The sequence below is a fragment of the Perognathus longimembris genome, chromosome 2 (assembly GCF_023159225.1).
Source record: "Perognathus longimembris pacificus isolate PPM17 chromosome 2, ASM2315922v1, whole genome shotgun sequence".
Taxonomy (NCBI): domain Eukaryota; kingdom Metazoa; phylum Chordata; class Mammalia; order Rodentia; family Heteromyidae; genus Perognathus; species Perognathus longimembris.
Genome location: NC_063162.1, coordinates 56,404,530 through 56,427,361, shown reverse-complemented (window position 1 = coordinate 56,427,361; position 22,832 = coordinate 56,404,530). Strand labels below are relative to the sequence as shown.

General features: G+C 36.5%; 1 protein-coding gene across 8 annotated transcripts in view; it reads right to left on the bottom strand.

Moving 5' to 3' along the window:
• The window catches only part of Ccser2 (coiled-coil serine rich protein 2), a 117,654-nt gene that overhangs the window by 42,913 nt on the left and 51,909 nt on the right, over window positions 1-22,832 (bottom strand). For 7 of the 8 annotated variants that reach the window (XM_048339176.1, XM_048339175.1, XM_048339181.1 and 4 more), the window contains 2 exons: window positions 12,663-12,753; window positions 4,159-4,321 (listed from right to left, as the gene is read on the bottom strand). In XM_048339176.1, the coding sequence (XP_048195133.1) occupies window positions 4,159-4,321; window positions 12,663-12,753 (254 nt within the window). Of the gene's footprint in view, window positions 1-4,158; window positions 4,322-5,008; window positions 5,384-12,662; window positions 12,754-22,832 lie in introns of those variants that run through there. The other variant, XM_048339183.1, reaches the window with a different exon arrangement.

The window sequence follows — 22,832 nt, the reverse complement described above, 5'->3', positions numbered from 1 at the left end:
AAGTATCTCAAAACAAAACAAAGCAAACAAACAAAAAAACCCAACAACTATTGACTGGTGTTTCTCAAAAACATACACAAAAAATCCTTAATAAAATATTACCAAATTGAATCAGACAACACAAAATAATTATATAACACAAACAACTGAGAGCTAATCAAGAAACAAAAAGGCTGACATATAAAAATCAGTCAATGTAATATGCCATATTATTACAACAAAATGAAGAGTAAAATATTATCTCGATGAATACAGAAAAAACATTTGACAAAATTCAACATTAATGATAGAAACACTCAACAAACTATGATTAGAAGGGAACTTCTTCAACATATATAATTTCCCTCCCTTCTTCCCTCCCTCCTCCCTCTTTTATATGTACATGTACATGTGTACATATATAGATATACACACATTACATATATGTACACATACAAATACTTTACTTAACAGTAAATTGTTTTCTCTTTAATATCTAGAAAAGAAATACAGCTGTTAGCTTTATCCGAGGGTTCAAAAATCCATAGCAATTGTACAAGAGAAAAAAAAAAGGAAAGTTTCCAAGAGAAAACTGTAAGGAACTAAGAACATTATATCATTTACATAACACTAGAGCTACTAGGACTATACCAAAGCTCATAAATGAAGGAGAAAAGTGAGCTAGGAGTTATGATTTTCGTAAACTGTAGGGATGGATCCATAAAGAGGAACTGGTTCAGTCAAATGTGCTAAATGTCCAAAGGAGGGAAAAAGACTTAAGAAAACTTCATCTAGAAGAGACAAGAAAGAATAAGGACAAAGACCTCACCTCTAAATGGTAAAGTACTACAGTTACTGGAAAATAAGAATCCTTCCTGTAAAAATGCTGCTGGGGCAAAAAGTACAATCAGGAAAGGGCTAGATTTCAGTTACAAGTAGAATGTAGGCAAAGGGGTCAAGGGTGGTCAAGGGTGTGAGTTAGTAAGGGTGTGAGAAAATACCATATGATATAACAGAAGTGTCTGGAAAAGAAAGGTCTTAAAGAAAGAGAGGTGAATGATTAACTGTGTTTAAAAATGAGAGTAGTAATATGCTGTCAATGAGATAACATCAGTAGTTGTAAAACTCAAAGGCTTTCCAAGGTACTTAACTATGACAATGATGAAAGCTGAGATACAGAGAGCAAAGGAAACCAGTACTCAAAAATTCTGTAATAGGAGAGAGACTTTAGGATATGTAATATTAAAATACCCATGAAGTTGGTGCATCTAACATATAATATTAAGGCATATGTGAAAGCAGCAGTTTTAAATTATTCTGGGATGAGGCTTATTTTGGTAGTTTCTTTTTATACTACTCATCCCTTATAATTGGTCCTGCGAGATACAGAAAACAAGATCATCAGTAAAGGTTAAACAAAACTGTCACATCGGGCTGGGAATATGGCCTAGTGGCAAGAGTGCCTGCCTCATATACATGAGGCTCTGGGTTCGATTCCCCAGCACCACATATACAGAAAATGGCCAGAAGTGGCATTGTGGCTCAAGTGGCAGAGTGCTAGCCTTGAGCAAAAAGAAGCCAGGGACAGTGCTCAGGCCCTGAGTCCAAGCCCCAGGACTGGCAAAAAAAAAAAAAAAACTGTCACATCTATTAACAACAAATCAGTGAATCTGAGCCACTAGAAAGCTGTATGCTAAGTAAGACTACCAACCTCTATAAACACCATGCATTTCTCTCTCACTAAGAATCACCAACGTCGGTGATACAGATTTACAAACGCTAAGCAATTTAATATACACTCTCTAGAAAGGATTTATGTGTCTGTTAACTTTTACCACATTTTTTGTAAAATAATAGTACTATAGTTATACATTACCAACATACAGAATCCACCATTTAAACAAATAACTATTCATTCTCATACTTGTTCAACCAGAGAACTTGTCTCTTCTACATCTGTTGACATCTAGGAAATAAGTGTGTTAGTTTGAATGCTGCTTAGTTTTTCTGGCAGGTGATGATAATCTCAGTTTGATCATTCCCAAGAACAAAGAGACCTACTGCCAATTATTTCATTCTACTTGGGACACTCCCACTTTACGGTGAGATTTGTCACCTTTTATCTTAAACTGCAGGTATATAGTTTGGCTATCTAGAGTTAGAGATTACATCTAATCATTCCTCCAAGTGATCAAGCAATCCTGCTATGATAAACCACAAGCTTCTACTCATGCCATTGTTCCAGGTGGAACACCCACCCTTCTCCTATAGAAACCAACCCTTCTCTATCTCCATACTCTTTCCTTTAGAATCAGTTAAGAAGTAAAAAAGGGGGGCTGGGGATATAGCCTAGTGGCAAGAGTGCCTGCCTCGGATACACGAGGCCCTAGGTTCGATTCCCCAGCACCACATATACAGAAAACGGCCAGAAGTGGCGCTGTGGCTCAAGTGGCAGAGTGCTAGCCTTGAGCGGGAAGAAGCCAGGGACAGTGCTCAGGCCCTGAGTTCAAGGCCCAGGACTGGCCCAAAAAAAAAAAAAAGTAAAAAAGGGGGTCTGGGAATGTGGCTTAGCAGTAGACTAGTTGCCTAGCATGCACGAAGCTCTGGGTTCGATTCCTCAGCACCACATAAACTGAAAAGCCAGAAATGGTGCTGTGGCTCAAGAGGTAGAGTGCTAGCTAGCCTTGAGCAAAAAGAAGCCAGGGACAGTGCTCAGGCCCCAAGTCCAAGCCCCAGAACTGGCAAATTAAAAAAAAAAGAAGTTAAAAGAAGTAATACTCTTTAGTCTGTGCTATCCTGCCTACCCCTCCCCAAAGCCATTGCATGCCCATAGTAAGTTACTTACATATCACCTTAAAGGTACCCATCATCACTGTATTACACTATCACCACACTAACTGTCTATATACTGGGCTCTCCTACTTTCTGAGCATCCTTGCAGCAGAAGTATATACTATCATTTTTGAACAGGATGGAATAAACAGCCAAAACAAGTGCTGGAATGGTATGTACTTAATGCAGTGCATTCTTTCAGTCTCAGTCATTCACCTCCTGTCATGAATTATACCAACCAATGGATTTTCAGTTTGACCCTATTACTTCATGGTCGGCTGAAGAACTGCCTTCTTCAGCTGTATTAGAATCTTTATACCATGCTTTAACAAATATAACTAAGAAAAAGACAAGATAATTATTATTATATTTATTTTGGGAAGCTACTCATGACCTATCCACCATATTCCAAAGTATTCTCCTAACAATTCATGTAAGAAAAGCCATGTTTTTTATCTTATAGAAGCAAATCCAGGGGAAGTATATCAGCACTTTATACATTATCTTGTAACAGATTTTGTACTTTGCTTTTGCTACCAAGATCTTGGAAACAATTTTATTTCCTACTTTAAGGAGTATACAGGACTGTATGGCTTCCTTTCTAATTTATCTCAATTTCATCAGTTTACTGCAAATGTGCTCCAAAATGAGCACACATTCTCTGTGGGTTGAGACAGAAAAAAGGAAGTAATAATAGTGACCACAAAGGGGTGCCGACACTGCTACAGGCATTTTTATCCCTGATGCCCAAATACTGCAGAGAAAGGTATGTTTTATAGGTAATAAACGACTAGAGAAGGAATTTAATAAATTGTCTAAGCTTGCAAGGTTTATCTGTACAAGGTGAGGCTTTGATCTTATGCTTTAATTACTACAAAGTGGCATTACACATGCAGTCCTATGAAATTAACGACTGTTCCACACTTCAAGGAGAAAAAGATGTCTAGTATCACATAGTATCTTCTAATTCTAAAGTGTTAGAATTTTTAAATTTTTCCTTATAAGCATAAAGAGACAAATCGCCTTGTATTAAATGTATATATTTAGAAAAATTATAAACTTTAACTAAGTCAATATTTAATCATTATCAAATGAGAACTAAAAAATAAAAATGATACAACTTGAAGTCCAAACAGCAGATATAAATACAGTGTCTATATTTATGATCACTACAGAAAAATAGACCAAAAAGGAACAAGTAAATATTATTCTAATTTAGTACCACATGTGACCTGAAATGTTTTTCTGACACCTCTGAAAGCTAAACAAAATTAGTTTGTGAAAGAGAATTGTTATCCAAACTAACCAGAGGATAGCAAATGAAAGGTAAGTTAGAATACTACTCACCTGCTCAAGTCACTTTTCCCATGGTGATGATAGTGGTCAGGATGACTGAGGTGGTAATGTTCCTGTCCAACCCACCTCTGGGGTGGCCTTTTCCAAAACCCTTCCTGAGATTGCCGAACATTTCTGTCTGATCGGTCAAAGCGGTTCATATTGTCACACTCCACTACACAGATTCAAAAGCAAAAGACAATAAACATGCACACATTCTATCTAAGGTTACTTTATGACTACATAATAAAGGCTGCTGAAAATATTTAAGTAATATATTTCACCAACTATTTTTGCTACTTTGTCACAAAATGAAGTTTCCAGAAGAAAAATAACTGGTTCTCTTAGTGAAAACTAAATTTTACATTATTCAAACTCGTGTAAATTCTCACACTTTTATATTAGTCACTTAAGTAAAAAATTAACTGCTGCATTATTTTAAAATAAGCAAATCTTTTGAAATCAACATACATTTCCTATGCATTACTAATCAGTTTCAAGTGGCATTCATTACTATCACAAGTTGCTTCCGATTTCAGAATGAAAATGACATGGGAAAAAAAGTAGATTTTTAAGAACAGTACAGAGTTCATTTCTAAAGCTGAATACAACAGTTAATTTTCTCAGTTTTTAAGAAGTACAAATTAATTTTGCATAACAAATCATTTCTTAAACTAAGCTCACATTTTTAGAAAGTAGCACGCTCTATCTGCCTGTGGTAGAGTTAGTTCAAAAAGCTTAAAAAATGCTACTGGAAACAAAGCCAGTACTTTGCAACAACAAATAGTACACTCCCTGAAATCCAAACACCACAGAAACATGAAAAGAATCTATCTGAAACACCCCAGGCTTCTTCACTTACCCAAATACTTTTTCCTCACATATCTGAGCACTCTCTAAGAGAGTTACTTTGTACAAGGGAGACATTGTGCTACCAGCTGCCTACTCAGACATAGTTGCACACAAGGCACTGCTGAACAGGCCTTCCTTCCTGCTCAACTCCCAGCCCTCCCTGTGGGAAGCTAGCCCAGTCCGTCCTGTGACTCCATCTTCCCTCAGTGCTTACATAGCTACTGACTTAGGACTGTTACTAAAAATACTTCTAAACACTAAGCTGTGCCACACAACAGGAAGGATTTCTCCAGTCCAAGAACTTCTACATGAGAAAGTTCAAGTCTGGCATGAGATACAAAAAACTTCAGATATCAACAGAAATCTTGATTCTTAAAAACAATTCACTTATTTAAAATAGTTTATACTTAACTAGATTTGAAATATGCCAAGTGTTTTATTACAGTACATCAGATGAAAACAAACTTCCCTTTGCAAGAAAGATGACGCAAATAAAATTAAGTGAATAAGTTTAATTCTCATATGCACTGAACTCATTTCCTCCAAATGTGTAGCAACTTAAATAAGCATTTGTTTAGAATACTGAAATTTTATTTGAATTCACTAAAGGAGTCAGAAGGTATAGATATACAGGTACAGGGCTTCTTTATATTTTTTTTAAGATATAAGGTGGCATTTTAAAGTCTAACATTTGAAATTATTTCCAGCAACTGCTGAGATAAACCCAGATACATATTTTAAAGCTTCATTTACAAATAAAACCTAACACAATAAAAAGCACAGTGACTGCTACATAAAAAAAAACAATAATAGAAAGTGAGATTTCAAAAGAAAAATTGTAAACAAATCTTAAGATTTAAAACTGATTTTAGTTAAATTCCTTTGGTAATGTAATTTATAAACTCATATCTGCATTATATTCATAACTTCAGTTAAGTCCTAAGTATTCCCACTTGGCATTACCCTACCTTAAGCAATTCTGTATAGCTGATAGATGGTATGCACACATACATACACACATACATGCAAACTTCTAAAGGTTTTGAATTTATATTTTTCCTACTTCACTTCCAAACCATATTATCTGAATCATGCAATATGTTCTTAGAGCAGTATCAACATAGTAAACCCAGAGTAGCGAAAAGCAAGCAAACCAGGCAAGCTGGCCAAGGAAAAAAGTTAAATACTATGAGCAGTTACAATGCAGAAATTGATCTGCTACTTTTGAGTTTACTAAGGTTGTTAGTGCTACATGCACACTCCAAATTGCCTATCTTGACTGACATTCACATTCAACAATGGGCATAACAGCCAATAAGCACTGGAAACAAACAACTGCATAACTACAAAAGACTGATGCCCAGACTGAGAAAGATGGCCTAACCTCTAAAAGAAATGGCTGTTCTTATACTTGGTGGAGAGTGCCCTGCCTGTGATCCTAACTGAGGGACCTGAGGGACCCATCAGTCACATGTTTGTATGTTTCACAATAGTGTTTGGTTTCTTAGGCAAGATTAAGGTTCTCTGACAGAATGAAATAAGCAATATAGAAAATGGAGAGCAAACAAAATTATAAGATGGAGAAAAATCAAAATTAGTTTCTAGAGTCTGACAAATGAAGAACAGAACAACACATCTGAAGGGGGAAAAAGTTCTGACTGTGTAACATATAAGGTATGATGGTGCCTGTGGTAAGGTCCTGAGGAGTAATGGCAATCTTAAAGGCATCCAATTCAAAATTCCTAAGGCAAGGTGCTCATCCAAACCACCTACTGGCCAGATTCGGACCCGAACAATGTTGGAGCCCTGTTGGAGAATAAACAGAAGCCTTCTGAAGGGAGTCTTAAGCTCTACAGGTAAAACACATCACATTTAGTTCTTTTACTTACTATAACTTAGAAACAGAGATAAGAACAGTACTTTTATCCTCTAGAGAGGTAAAAGGATCTAAAATAGCTAACTGAAATGTATATGTTATGAGGATGCCTACTGTGTAATAGTCACTACCCATTTCTGCTGGTTCGATTTAAAAAATAATACAAAAAGTATTTTAGACTAGTACTCCTACAACTTTAAAGTCCTAGAAAGACAAAAGATGGCACAAATGGTATTTCTGTCTGTAACAAACCATTAGCCAAAAAGATAGCAGGGAGACCATACAAAGCTTGAGAAGAACATACTTTCAACTGGCATAGGTTTAAAAGAAGAAAAATTCATGTAAAAACATTACTGAACATGTTTAGTACTGAAATAGGAAGAGAAATTTCCAGGGGGAGATAAATTGAAGTGGTCAAAGGTGTTACTGACCTCTTGAATCTCAATACAAAATTTACCAGAAATGTATATAGATAGAATTTAACACAAAGTGCAATTTAATTGGCACTGTAACTTTCTGTAGGATTCAGAAAGTGACTAGGACATCTTTTTCAACAAAGAAACGTCTAAGTAGCATAGATAAAATGAAAAACTGGGGGCTGGGGATATGGCCTAGTGGCGAGAGAGCTTGCCTCATATACATGAGGCCCTGGGTTCGATTCCCCAGCACCACATATACAGAAAACGGCCAGAAGTGGCACTGTGGCTCAAGTGGCAGAGTGCTAGCCTTGAGCAAAAAGGAAGCCAGGGACAGTGCTCAGGCCCTGAGTCCAAGCCCCAGGACTGACCAAAAAAATAAATAAATAAAATAAAATAAAATAAAATGAAAAACTGTATACATAGAAAGTATACATTATAGAGTTCATAAACTTGAGTTTCCTGCTGTGATGTGCCAAAAACTAGGTTTTAGTCTACAGACAATGAGTGGCCAAGCAAGAGAGAAAAACAACCCAAGAGCTGGGCACCAGTGGCTCAGGCCTATAATCCATGCTACTCAGGAGGCTGAGATGTGAGGATCGCAGTTCAAAGCTAGCCTGGGCAGGAAAGTCCATGAGATTTTTATCTCCAATTAATCACCAGAAAACCAGAAGTGGTACTGTGGCTCAAGTGGAAGAGGGCTAGCCTTGAGCTGAAGAGCTCAGGGACAGCACCCAGGCCCAGAGGTCAAGCCCCTCAACTGACCAAAATCAAACCAAAAAAAAAAAAGCAAAAAAACCCAACAAAACAATCCTCCCAAAATGCATAACTCAAACTTAGAATCCTTTATTATTTTCATTCCCTACTTCATGCGCCTTGGTTTTCCTGTCCTGACCCATTTCTTTCTAGGACATGTTCCCACTCCCAACTGGACCAGATCTCAAAAGTGGAATACCTCTTAAATCTAAACTTCCATCAGAACAAGGAACAAAATGCTCAAAGTTGATTTCAAGGCCTGGTCTTTTTCTAAGCTAAGAGCCTTAAGTCATATTATTTTCTAAGGTATAAACAGGATAGGAAGAAATTTATGGAGGAATTTTGAATAGTTCTAGGAATCAATAAACCACTGTTCCAAGGTCTATAAAAGCTAGTTTGCCAGCTTATGGTAACTCTAGATGCAACAGTACTAGAATGGAAAAGGGACAGTGTGAAGAATTTGATGATGAGTTAAGAAACCATGAATGATCATACTGGCACACACCTGAAATCCTAGCACTCAGGAGGCTGTGGATAGGAGAACAGCAAGTTCCAGGCCAGCCAGGGCAAAAACAACAACATGATTTGACTGCACAGGAAAGGACAGAATAGAGAAAGAATTTTCTTTACTATTAACACAGATTGGATTTCTGACTCATCCTGTAAATAAAAACTGCTAATTCTACTGCTAATATTCAGCAGATAACTCTCAGTAGAAATTCTGAAACAAAGGAGACCCCACCTTTCTTTACTTTCTATTAAAGACTTTAAGGCAGTTAAAGAGTAAGGAACCTCATCACAGACCACTAACGTTTGAGTATGTAAAAAGAGCTTTAAGGGGAAAAAAGAAGCAGAAAAAAGCTCATAATAAAATGCCCTTTTCATAAAGGGCATTATACCAGCTCTGCTATAATCAAATAAATGCTGGAGACTGGAGTCTGTTACTAAATTTTTCTCTCTCAAACATAATTTCCAAATTGGAAAAATAATTACATAGAATCCGCTTTTTTTAGAGGAGAAAGAGAGAATGAATAAATAAATGGGTGAGTTTGGGAATATGGCCTGGTGATAGAGTGCTTGCCTTGCATACACGAAGCCCTGGGTTTGATTCCTTAGCACCACACATATAGAAAAAGCCAGAAGTGGCACTGTGACTCAAGTGGTAGAGTGCTAGCTTTGAGCAAAAAGAAGCCAGAGACAGTGCTCAGGCCCTGAGTCCAAGCCCCATGACTAGCTAAATAAATAACTAAATCTGTTTTTAGGGGAAAATCAAGTGTACAATCTCCTGTTTTACCTTAAACTGAAAATTTTTAAGGCTTAAAAATAAGTTTAACTGTAAATTAAAGGACAAAATCCAGTAAGTGTTTTACTGACACAAGAACTAAAACGTCAACAGTGAACACCACCTACAGGTACAGACTCCCCTCATAATCACCAAAACATTCAAATGTGGATATTTCTAGATAATAACTTCCCAACAAACATTTGGTCAACGAATACTCTTTCTCCTCCATGTTAATACATATGCTACAATTCAGAGGAAAAGACACAATTCAATTTTTAGATAAATAAATACTCATGTCATGACTTCTTCCTTGGAAATGCCAAAGGCTCATAATAAGAATCTGTATCTACATCAAACTCAAATGGAAGGTCTTAATGAGGTACTAATCATCTTTTAGACACTGAAGCCTCCGATACTGGCAGAATTAGTGGTGTTAAACCCATGATGGTTCAAAGTGACCAATCTAAACTTCTTTCCAAACTTGAATAGCATCCTTAAAAAAACAAAGAAACTAAAAAGAACTAAGACCAACAGTCAAATGCTTACTATAATATCTCAGTGTTCATTACCTTCCTATCCTCCCAGTCAAAATCCTAGTAGGTGCTTTCATAGGCATTTTCTCCACTTTCCTATAGCATTAAACCTAATTGCTATTTTACCTTTGGTGCCTCCAGAAGCTAAATCTTTTATCAATGTTCTGCTTTCTTTCAGTGTTCCTTAAGTTCAAAATATTAAATCCTTGTTTGTCTTCTACTAGGAAAAGTCTATACATATGTGGAATGTTCCTGGAGTTCCCTCCTACTTCTCCCAAATCTCCAGCCAAGACGTCAAAGAGTTTTAATTTCCCTTTGATTTTACTTTTATTTAATGCAATTTTATATTGTACTCTCAAAAAAAAGCAAGATCCAAGACTGAACCATATGTACTTCCTGTTTTAGTTCAGAAAAGACAAAAAGTTTTCAATAAGTTATAATTCTTTCAAGTAAAAATGCATTATGCAGGATGTAATTTTTTCCAAGGAGGTCAATTCCTTATTCCTCACTACCACCCTTAAAAATACATGTTGAATGTACTAGATCATTAAGTATAATTATTATTTCCCCTATAACTGCCAATGTTTTATAGGGGATTTTCCCTCTCTTATATTCTATAAGATTTTTCTCCCAGGCCACTAACTCATAAGATTTCAACAGCAGCTGTAAATTCTATTACTACTGAACTGTATGGGGAAAGCTTGTTCCTTAGCTCTAATCAGTATTGTGCTATAAGAAAATCCCCTGAAATGCCCTCATTATTTCCCTGACTTCCCTAATCCTGGGATACCTGGTGTTCTCTGTAATTTTCCTTTCTCAGCACTGAAACTTGGTCTTTGTTGCATAAGTATCCCAACTGACAGCAGAATCACAAGAAAGCGTGACATTCTCTAACCAATGATAGAGTATATATTGTCTCAACTTTCCAATATTGTCTTTAATGAATTTATAAATCACAATTCCTGGGCTGGGGATATGGCCTAGTGGCAAGAGAGACATGAGGCCCTGGGTTCAATTCCCCAGCACCACATATACTGAAAACGGCCAGAAGTGGCGCTGTGGCTCAAGTGGCAGAGTGCTAGCCTTGAGCAAAAGGAAGCCAGGGACAGTGCTCAGGCCCTGAGTTCAAGGCCCAGGACTGCCCCCCCCCCAAATAAATAAACAAATCACAATTCCTATCACATGACTGAAGAGTTTCTTGCTGTGAATAGTACTAATGGTGTTAAGTGGGGCCATTAGGCTTTGGTCGGCCAAATGTAGTTAGAAGTAAAGGCTTAAGAAACAAGACTTTAGGGCTGGGAATATGGCCTAGTGGCAAGAGTGCTTGCCTTGTATACATGAAGCCCTGGGTTCGATTCCTCAGCACTGCATATATAGAAAACGGCCAGAAGTGGCACTGTGGCTCAAGTGGCAGAGTGATAGCCTTGAGCAAAAAGAAGCCAGGGACAGTGCTCAGGCCCTGAGTCCAAGCCCCAGGACTGGCAAAAAAAAAAAAAAAAAGAAAAAACCACAAGACTTTAGGAGAGATAATATACATGTTTCCTCTTGTCCTAATATACTTTTGTCAAATGCCACAATAACCTGCCCAAAGTTGTGGAAGACCTAAACCCAGTCCCATAAGCTAAATCATTTCAAAGACCAATGAATGAGAAAAATTAATGTATCTTTCAGATTGGGTATAACACACACACACACACACACACACACACACACACACACACACACACACGAACACACACACAAAGTCTAACCAACCGATATAACAAATGAGTCAGTAGTAAAGTAGGAAGAATGTTCCCGATACCCAATGAAACTATAGAACAAAATACCATCCCCTCTGCCCCTCTGAAAATTCTATGCATTCTCCTAGGACCATAAATAAAAAGGACTCCACTCTTCACTTCACTGGGGAAGCCAGACAAAATAGGGAATCCTCAGATCTCTCGAGTCATTCTTCTTCCCAGGGAACCACTTGTCCCATGTCCTACTACTCTTGGCTCTTATTACCCACTAATTCTTAATATAAAAATTCTATCAATGCTTTATTACTGGGAGGCAAGAGAACCCAAGGGCAATCTTATTGAATAGAGGCCCCACAATGTCAGTTACTGGCATACAGAGGGCAAGACAGAATAGAAGCTAAAGAGGAAGATTTTATTCCAAAAGTTCTATCTTTCCCAAATTGATCTTCTTAAAATATTTACCAAAATCGAGAGACACAGGGTAAAAAAAAGACAAACGATTACAAAAGCAATACTTGCAAAACTGTTTAGTGTAAATCTACTGAACAACTCATGGGGGGAAAGGGAAAAGTGGATGGGGGAGGGGGGAATGAGGGAGGAGGTAACAAACAGTACAAGAAATGTATTCAATGCCTAAAGTATGAAACTGTAACTGCTCTGTATATCAGTTTGACAACAAAAAAATAAAAAATATTTATCAAATTAGTACATTAGACAGTTTCAAAAGTCGTGATATTTGTTTCTCTAAATATATTCCTTCTGAAACTCAAAATGCAAGGAAACACTTGTTCATGTACCCAAGACAAAAAAATCTACCACTGACTTTGAGGTAGAGGAATATACTATGTTTTTGTATCATTTCAGAATTGCATCATACTTAAGACAACCAGATTTTAAGTTTATTTTGCAAGTGAACTATTTCTCATCACTTAATATTGATTCTTCGTCTCAAAGGCTTCATTGAGAGTAAGTCTGCAAGTAATATATGCAAATAACAAATTGGTTATAGTTAAGTAGCTCAAGTATATGCTTCTGGAGGTTTACTAGTGTCCTTACCATTTTCAAGAGGTGCATCCTCAGGCAGATCCACATCAAGCATAAGGTCATCATCCTCAAGGTCACATGATTCAAGATTATTCAGAATATCCTGTGAACAAATCCAGGTGAAAAAGTTCACTATAGCCTAGCTCAGAGGACATATAATCATTGGTTTTACAAATATTACCATATAAATTTGTGTTCTTGAGTATGTTCTCTTAATGAAGAAAGGCCCTGGATCTTTCCGCTGTCTCTTTGGCTTACTTACCATTCATTAGGCGAATGAGTTTGCTCTTCCATCAATCCTTCTAAGATATAACGCCTCATCACAGACCCAAAGTCAAGGAGCCCAATAATCGTGAATTGGAATGCCTCCTTTGAGACCAAATATGCCTTTTCCCTTTATAAGCGATTATCACAGGTATTCTGTTACAGTGATGGAAATCTAAGATAATTGGCTTATTTAAAATTTTCTTTGTAACACTTTTGTCTTAGTCTTCCTCCTCCTTAGGATTCTTTCAAACACAATGTTTTCTTCCAATTTAAAAAACTTACAATATTCATTAGTAAATATTAATTATATTAATGGTTAAAATCACCATTTACTAATATTTCTGTATGTTATAAAACTAATGCAAATACCTAGCTTAATAGGATGTAAACACTGGTAATCTGGTGCCTGTGTCCATGCTTTTAACAATTTTTTTGATAATATAATCAAAAATAGTGAACGATAACTCACAATAATTGAGTGTCATATAAAGCTGTTTCATAATTTCAAGAAATTGACCAGCTATGTAAAATGGTTAGTCAGCAGCAATTCCATATTATTTTGTTTCCTATCTTATAACAAAAGCCATCTCTTTCTAGCTTCCATCAGTAACACACCACTTTCTAGGCTTGATTCAACATTTTTTTTCTGTGATAAGATTAGAATACATCAACTAGTTTAAGCAACGGGGATTTATTTGAACCTTCATGAACAACAGTTCTTAGAAATGTAAAAATCTGGGCAGGGAACGGGGCCTAGTGGTGGAGTGCTTTCCCAGCATGCATGAAGTCCTGGGTTTGATGCCTCAGCACCACATATAAGAAAAGGCCAGAAGTGGTGCTTTGGTTCAAGTGGTAGAGTACTAGCTTTGAACAATAAGAAGCCAGAGACAGTGTTCAGGCCCTGAGCAAAAATAAAAGAAAAAGAAATGTAAAAATCTACAGAACTGAATAGACAAAAAAACTAAGTTTACAAACTCTGTATGACCTATGATCCACTGGTAGATTCTTGCAATAAAAGAACTAAACTCAGTACAGTAAAATTTCTACTTAGTGTAAGTAAAAGGGTTCCAGTCCACTAAATTGAGATTATGGCCATGAAAAACACTTCTAGAAAGGGAAGACTTATTTTATTACAGGTAATATGAATGAAATTATTCTATTTTCTATGTCAGGTGTTTCATGCAAATATTTCCAATTTTTGTGTTCTTGGATGATCTGATGACTATAAATAACTACAATAATTATTATTTTTATAAAAATTTCTGGGTAACTACGTATCAAGAAAGGGCTATGTCCCAGAACCTCTTTCAAACATGAAAATATCTGTTGTCTTTAATATATAGTCCTCATAAAAATCAAATGAAAAGATGAACATAATAATGAAAGATGAACTGGCAACGGGTTTAACAATTTACAAGTATAAAACAAGTGTCTCAGTAAATAGAAAAGAATGCTAAATCAATACTGATTTATCACAAAGAATTTAGCATTCATCTATACTAGAGAACACAATACATTAAAACATACTTTCTAGAGTTCAGTTTATAAAAATGTAAACTCAAGCCTTTTCAAAAGAATAAAACTGTCCTTAAGATTTTATCCTTTGGTAATAGACAAGTGAATAAAAATGTTTGTGTAAAAGTATGGTTATTGTTCAGAACTTCAAAAAGAGAAACAGTCTAAATGCCTAACAGAAAAATGGCTAAAGAGAAGTAAAACAAAGTATGTTGTTGCTCTTTAAGTGATAAAAATATAATAATAAATATGGAAAAGGTAGGGGAATAGGTAGAGTAGGTTATTTTTTATTTTTGCTTTTAAAAATAATGCTTCAGGGCTGGGGATATGGCCTAGTGGCAAGAGTGCCTGCCTCATATACATGAGGCCCTGGGTTCGATTCCCCAGCACCACATATACAGAAAATGGCCAGAAGTGGCGCTGTGGCTCAAGTGGCAGAGTGCTAGCCTTGAGCAAAAAGAAGCCAGGGACAGTGCTCAGGCTCAGAGTCCAAGGCCCAGGACTGGCAAAAAAAAAAAATAATAATGCTTCATTCACATTAGAGAGTAGAATAGTGGTTACAAGAGATTGCAAAGGGAAATGGAAGATGGAGGGAGAGAGGATGGTTAATAGGTACAGGTATATAGCACAAAAGGTCACCTATATTTGCTAATATTGAGTTGTATATTTCAAAATCGATAGTAGTAAGGACTTTGAATGTTCTTAACCCAGATGACGATATACCAGTGACTCTGATCTAAATGTACTAAAATGTACAATGAATATGTGCCAATTAATATGTGGGTTTTGTTAATTGTGGGGTTTTTGTTTTCTTTTTGCCAGTCCTAGGGCTTGAACTCAGGGCCTGGGCACTGTTCCGGAGCTTCTTTTGCTCAAAACTAGCACAATACCACTTGGCCACAGCATCACTTTAAGCCTTTTCTGTTTACATGGTACTAAGAAATCAAACCCAGGGCTCCATGCATGCTAGGCAAGCATTGTACCACTAACCCACATTCCTTTTTTGTTTTTTTTAAATAAGCAAACATTCTTTAAATGCTTCACTAAACATCTACATGTCAAAAGCAAATTAAACATGTAAATCTAACTATGTATTAAGTTGACAGGATAATGGGTCAGACAGAAATGATTATAAATGTGTGAGAAAATTCCTCAACTATTTTTGGTAACTACATTATGGGTCAGATGGGAATTACTACTGTGAAGGTTATGTAGAGGATATATATATATATATATATGCATATATATACACAAACATACACACATATATGTATATATAGTGTGTAGACATATCATGTGTTCATGTACATACATAATTATAAAATGACAAGTCAGAATGCTTATTATATAAAATGAGAAAACAAAGGTACTCTAACAAAAAGGAACCTCCTCCTAATTATAAAATGAGAGTTAATCTGCAATTTGTTTTCTGTTCAGCTTTTTTCTATGTATGTTACAGTGCTTTTATTTCATAAAATGGACAATTCTACATAAGCTGTTTTAGGGATTTTCTTTTTATAAAGTTAGTACCTAATACTTCTCAGTAGAGAATGCTTTCTTCAACAACTAGTATAAAAACAGCAGTTTTATTAGTCATATTCAATAGAAAAGCTTCATGATGAAAGTCTTCCTCAGCAACAGTAGGGAATTTCAACCAACCAAGCCCAACCTACCTACACATGGAAAACTTCAACCTGGTCCATGTCTTAACCACAATAAAACCCAGAGTTCCCCACTCTCCTTCATACAAATTACTCTAGATTACCTTTAATGCCTATCCTCCTCTCCCCACAAAATCTCAGTGTGTTAGGAATAAATCAATAAATTTTTTCACTCTTGGTATAAATGTGTCACCACTAGCATCAACATCTAATCAATTCTGGCAACCACCAGACACTCTCAACTATTTGACAAATGATATACCAATAAAAACAGGCAAAAAGGCTGATTAGTTTAATTAAGACTTGAATTAAATAATATTATTCAGTGCACAGAATGGACTTAAGCAGTAGAGAGAAACCGTTTTATGGATATTATAGATGCCATGTGACAAATGACAATAGCCCTATCAGTGTTGGAGAGAATAAAGACTAAGTGGGGTGGGTTTTTGTTTTTTTTCGTTTTCTGTTTTACTGTGTATACACGTGCGGCACACAAGCAAGCATGTGCAAGTACGCGTGCACTCACATGTAAGCCAATACTGGGGGCTTGAACTCAGGACCTCATGCTCTCACTTACTACCTGAGCCACAGCTCCATTTGTAGCTTTTTGCTAGTTAAAGAGTCTCACAGACGTTCCTGCCCAAGCTGGCTTCAAAACTTGGTCCCCAGATCTCAGCCTCCTGAATAGCTAGGATTGCCACAGGCATGAGCCACCAGCACTCAGCTAAGACTAAGTGGTTTTGAGACATACTGAGAAGTTAGAATGTGTAAGATCAAACTTAACTAGCAAGTAAGCTACAATGACACCTTAGATACCTGGTTTTGAAACAGATATGAAATCTACTCATTGAAATAAAGCATAATAAGAATGACTAGTCCCAATAAAATAAAAGCAAAGAAAAAGCCCCCCACACACACAATATATATAGTTGGGGACCCAATAATTTTTATGTGCCTCGGCATCTTCGAAACACATGTCCAGCAGATAACTGAATATGGAGGCAGAGAGTTAAGCAAAGAGACTAGATATAAGAGAGTCATCAACAAATAGATGATAGCAGGAAGATGTTGAATAATGAGTTTGTCTCAAATAAAATTGAGTCTTACAATAAGGCTTCAGGAAAAGGAGGGGAAGCAATTAACCTACTGTAACTTTTTCTTCACTGGTTTAGAAAGCATCTACACACAGTGGGAGCTACATTATTACAAGAAGAGAAGATGCCATGTGGTATGGTAGAGACTGGTTAAAGTGGGTAAGTTTCTGTCTCATATTTGTTATGGAAGCTTCAGTATCTAAGTTGGAACACCTGCACTTGTTCAGAGCCAATATCCTCATACATCAGTTTTAGTTAGCTGAGTATAACAATGAAAATTAAATGTGCAGTCTGTGGTTTCCAGAGGCCCCCATGAAATTAATGCTCTAATCACTTGTTAAGAGAATTGGTGCAGTACTTTCTTGGTCCCTGAAAACAGTCTTCCATTCAAATAGAGTGAACTCTGAGGTAATGAGTCAGTGCTTCATACTTCACCTCACTGTACATTGGAGAAAGCTTAAATATTTTTGACATTACCTTTAATTGTTAGACTGTAAAATTGATTTGGGGTATGAACAGTTTACAAATTTTGGAGCATACATAGACTTGTGTAAATGCCAGGGTAATTCAGATACGAAATACTTTTCTCATCCCCAAAGCCTCTAATTCCCTCACTCCAAAACATTTATCTGTTTACCACTGGTGTAGTTTTTTTATTTTCAAGAATATCATGTACATGGAATTACATAGTAAACACCCTTTGGGGTGGTTTCTTTCACTTTTTATGATACCTCTAAGATTCATCTAAATTATTTTAACCTATCAGCAATTAGTTCACTTAAGACTGTAGAACTACTGCATGGAGCACCAGCATATGTGTCAACTTAACTAACTGAAGAACATTTTGATTCTTTCTAGTTTTTAGCTTTAGCTTTTTTTGTTGTTTTGCACAGTTGTGGGGCTTGAACTCGGCCTGGGCGCTGTCCCTGAGCTCTTCAACTCAAGGCTGGTGCTCTGCCACTTGACCCACAGCACCACTTCCGGTTTTCTGGTGGTTAATTGGAGCTAAGAGTCTTATGGACTTTCCTGCCCAGGCTGGCTTCAAACCAAAATCATCAGATCTAAGCCTCCTGAGTAGCTAGGAGTACAGGCATGAGCCATTGGCACCCTCCAGCTTTTAGCTTTTATAAATAAAACTACTTAAAAGCATTCATGTACAAGTTTTTGTGCAAATATAAACTTTCATTTCTCTAGGAAAAATGCACATGAGTGGAACTGCTTCATGATATAATCAGTATATGTTTACATCTTCAGAAACTTCTTAGCCATTTCCCAGAGTTGCTATAGTATTTTGCATTCTATTCAGCAATGAATGGGATTTCTAGCTGCTTGATATCCTCACCAGCACTTAGTATATAGGTTTATATTTTAGCTATCCTAGTAGGTATGCCATATTCATTTTGTCTCAGTATAGTCTGACTTTGCTAATGATGTCTAAATACATTATCACAAGACTGTCATCCTTATATCATTTTGGTAGAAAGTGTCTGTTTAAGTTCCTTACTTTAAAAAAAAACTACTTTTATTATAAAGGCGGTGTACAGAGGAGTTGCATGTAACTGAATAAATTCTATTCGACTTTTAAAAATAAAGGCTTGGCGTGAAAAGATAATATGTACTGGGGAAATTTAAGTAAGTCAGGTAAAGAATATTTTGGAGGGGGATAATGTCACCCCTTCCCTCACTCTCTCCCTTACATTTTTTTAAATTTGGGTTCTAGTAAATTGACAAATTCTCCAGTTTACTAGAAAAATATACATTAACATAAAAAACACACATTAATAAGACAAAAGCAAATCATTTTGGAGCTGGGCACTGAACCCAGAACCTTGAACATGCTAAGAATGGACTGTACCACCAAGTTACACAAGAATGTGCTCTACTACTGAGCTACATCCCCAGACCCCAAACTAACAAAATCCAGTGATCTTATTTTTAAAAAAGGCTTAGGTGCAGCTAGGCCCTTTCTCTAAACGAACACTGAAAAATCATGAAGCAATTTCAACTCTGTCAGAACTGAATAAAATAAAAACAAATTTAGAGCAACCAACCAAATATAAAAACAGAGTTTGAAAAGCTTTTCTAGGTCTCTCCCATACCTCACCCCCATACTTAAAGACAGCATACTCCCTCTGGGTTCTTTGGTTCCAGAGGCAAAGTGGAAGCCTATATTCTCAAAGAATTGTTTATCTGCTCTAACCAGTCAGAGGTTACCAGAAGTACCTGAAAATTCCTTAGGGCAGAAAAGCTAAGGGAAGTTCTCAAAAACAATGCAAGGCAAAGGAACTAGGGAGAGTCACCTGTGGGAAAAGATTACAATTAAAACATACAACAGAATGTGGAACAATTGAGAGAAAAAGCCAGGAAGAATTTCTTTCCAAAGTTGGGTAACTAGTACTCCCTAAGGTTTTTACCTTCACCCCTAAGATTGTTTTGTTGTTGCTGTTGTTGGAAAAGTGCTTTAGTTGTGCTAGAAATCCTTGTATGTTTTCATTCTGAGATGTGAACTCCAAATCTGTTCCTACTGCACAACATAGACTGATTTTCCATAATATACACTCATTTTTCATAATATGCACTCATTTTTCTATCACTATACTAACATATGGATGAAACAAATACCATAAATACAAAGAAAATACACTGATTAATCACCTGACCTTTGGATTAAATTATTGCTATTTCTAGCATGTCTTTTTCTTGATGACCAAAGACTGAGGGACTTAAATTCCTTAAAGGAATTTAAATCATAGCCTCCTGGGACAAAGTTCACTAAATATTACCATGTAAAATGTAATTGGGTAAATTCTATTTGACTTTTAGAATAAAAGCTTGGAGTGAAAAGATAATGTAATGTTGCCGGGTATACTGGGGAAATTTAGAAAGCCACAAAAACGCAGAGCAGGATGTTACTCTTGGTAAACATTTAAGAGGCCCGCTTTCCCCTTGGCTCAGTGGAGCAGAAAGGGAAGCAAGCACTGGAGGAGTAACCAGGACACAGTCCACAGACATGTCTTTTATTTTGTCATTCAGGGTTTGTTTCCTCCTCTGTTTATTCTATCCTCCCCCGCCCCCACTTGCTTTCTCCTTACATTTCTCCCTCCTGTTTGTTTTTGTATAATTTTAATTTCTTGGCTTATGACATTCAAGGAATATTCAGAAAACACTAAGTAACCACAAGATAAAGTAACAGAGGTATCATAGAGCATACATGGCTAGAACAGAAATTTATGGAAACATCTGAGAAAATCTCGGCTCTGAACTTACTAAACGTTGATTTAAAATAATGTATTATAAATATGCTCATAGAACCAAAGGAAACCATTAATAAGGAAGTCTCATCAGTACTTGCATTACCAGGAACACCAGTAAAATAAGAAAACTTCTAAAAAGAACCCCAAGATAAATTTTGGACAGAAATGACAGATTAAGTTAGAGGAAAATCTTAATATAACTTTATGCATACATACAAAAGAATGGCGAACAGAATCTTGAAGAAATATTTGTAGTCACTGCTAATGATTTCAGTGTGACTTGTTCTCACCAAATCTCATGTTAAAATTTTTTTCCAGTGTAACATTTCTGGAAGTTGATGGGTCCTTTAAGATGTAATCATGCCAAAGGTGCACCATCCTCAGGAGGGGATTTGGGTGCTTCCCACAAGACGGTAGCACCTGGCACCTAGCACCTGGCCTAAATCTCATATACTCCACTCTTTCAGTGTATGGCTGTTCCACCTTCTACTTTTCTGTTCAAGTTGATGTAACATGAAGCTTTCACCAGAAGCTAAAGGATGTTGACACCAAGATCATAAACTTCCCTGCCTCCAGAATTGTGAACCGAATAAACCTTACAAAAGAAGGTGATATACAGCTATAAAAAAAAAAAATGAGGGTTTTTTTTGTTTGTTTTTTGTTTTTTCAAGTGGCCAGTCCCGGGCTTGAATTTGGGGCCTGGGTGCTGTCCCTGGGCTTTTGTGCCAAAAGCTAGTACTCTACCATTTGAGCCACAGCTCCACTTCTGGCTTTCTTAGTAGTTAAATTAGAGATAAGTCTTACAGACTTTCCTGCCTGATCTTGCTTCAAACCATGCTCCTTGAATCTCCCAGCTTCCTGAGTAGCTAGGATAACAAGCCTGAGCCACCAGCACCCAGCTCATTATTCAATCTTAAAGAAAAAGGATAATTCTTAAGGACATTGTATTAAGTGAAATAAAGCATCTTAAAATGACAAATACTGTATGAATCCACTAATATGAGGTATGTAAAACAGTCAAATTCATAGAAACAAAAAGCAGAAAGATAGTTCTCAGGGACTAGAAAAGAGTTGTTATTCAATAGATATAGAATATTCAAAATACAAGATGAGTGTGGTGGTAATCCCAGAACTAAAGTGAGGTAGGACTAGGATGGAGAATTTGAAGCCAGCATGGGCTACATACTGAGACTCTGACTTAAAATAACAATCTGAATGTATGTTGCATTAACAACCTGAATGTTAAAGTTATAAAACTATACACCTAAAACTGTTTTAAGATGGTAAATTTTAAAATTGTTTTACAATTAGAAATCTCAAGAACTGGCAAATCTTAATTAAGAATAATATTATAAAGATGTCATTTATAATTACTGCATTCCTATTGCAAAGCAGATATTGTGAAAATGGTTCTAATAGTTTCATTTGTTCCTCAAAAGAAAGCAAAAGCAACCTTGCTAGGAAGTTTCCATAGCAAATTTGAACCAGAGAGAATGAGCTTGATCAAGTGAAATTGCAGGCCAAGGAGAAAATAACAACAACAACAACAACAACAACAACACACACACACACACACAATCAAAAAAAACATACAGAGCCTAAGAAACTTTGGGCACAGAAATGAAGCACTTATTAATCAACATTTATGTTAAGAAAAAGATTCTCAGAAGTGAGAAAGGATTAGAAAGAATATTTGAGGCCAAACACTGGTGGCTCATGCCTATAATCCTAGCTACTCAGGAGGCTGAGATCTGAGGATCATGGTTCAAAGCCAGCTGGGGCAGGAAAGTCCATGAGACTCTTATCTCCAATTAATCACCAGAAAACCGGAAATGGCTCTGTGGCTCAAATGGTAGAGCACTAGCCTTGAGCTGAAGAGCTCAGGGATAGTGCTGAGGGCCAGAGTTCAAACCCCACGACCAAAAAAAAAAATTTTTTTTTTGAAGAAATAGTGGGAGAGGACCAGTCATAATGTCTCATGCCTATAATCTTGGCTACACAGAAGGTGGAAATGAAAGCAGATGGTGGCAGATCATGGCTCAACACCTATCAAAAGTTAGTGTGATATCTCAAAAAAGTCAAAAATAGTTGTTCACACCTGTAATTTTAAGTAGACAGAGGGTATAAGCAGTAGGCTCTAAACTTGCCAGATGTTTTTTTTTAAATCTATTTTGAATATATAGCAAAGACCCAAACTAGATTCATCAGGAAGAGAATACTAATAAAGTAACTGAATGCTTAAAAAATAATAATTCTTAAGACAAAATGTCAGCCAGTTGGGGAAGGTAGGGAAGACATACAAGATGCTATCTAGATAATAAACTAAAGCAAAGACAGTTGAAGAAGTAGCTCAAGTAGTTGACTGCTTGCTTAGGAAGCAAAAAGTTCTGA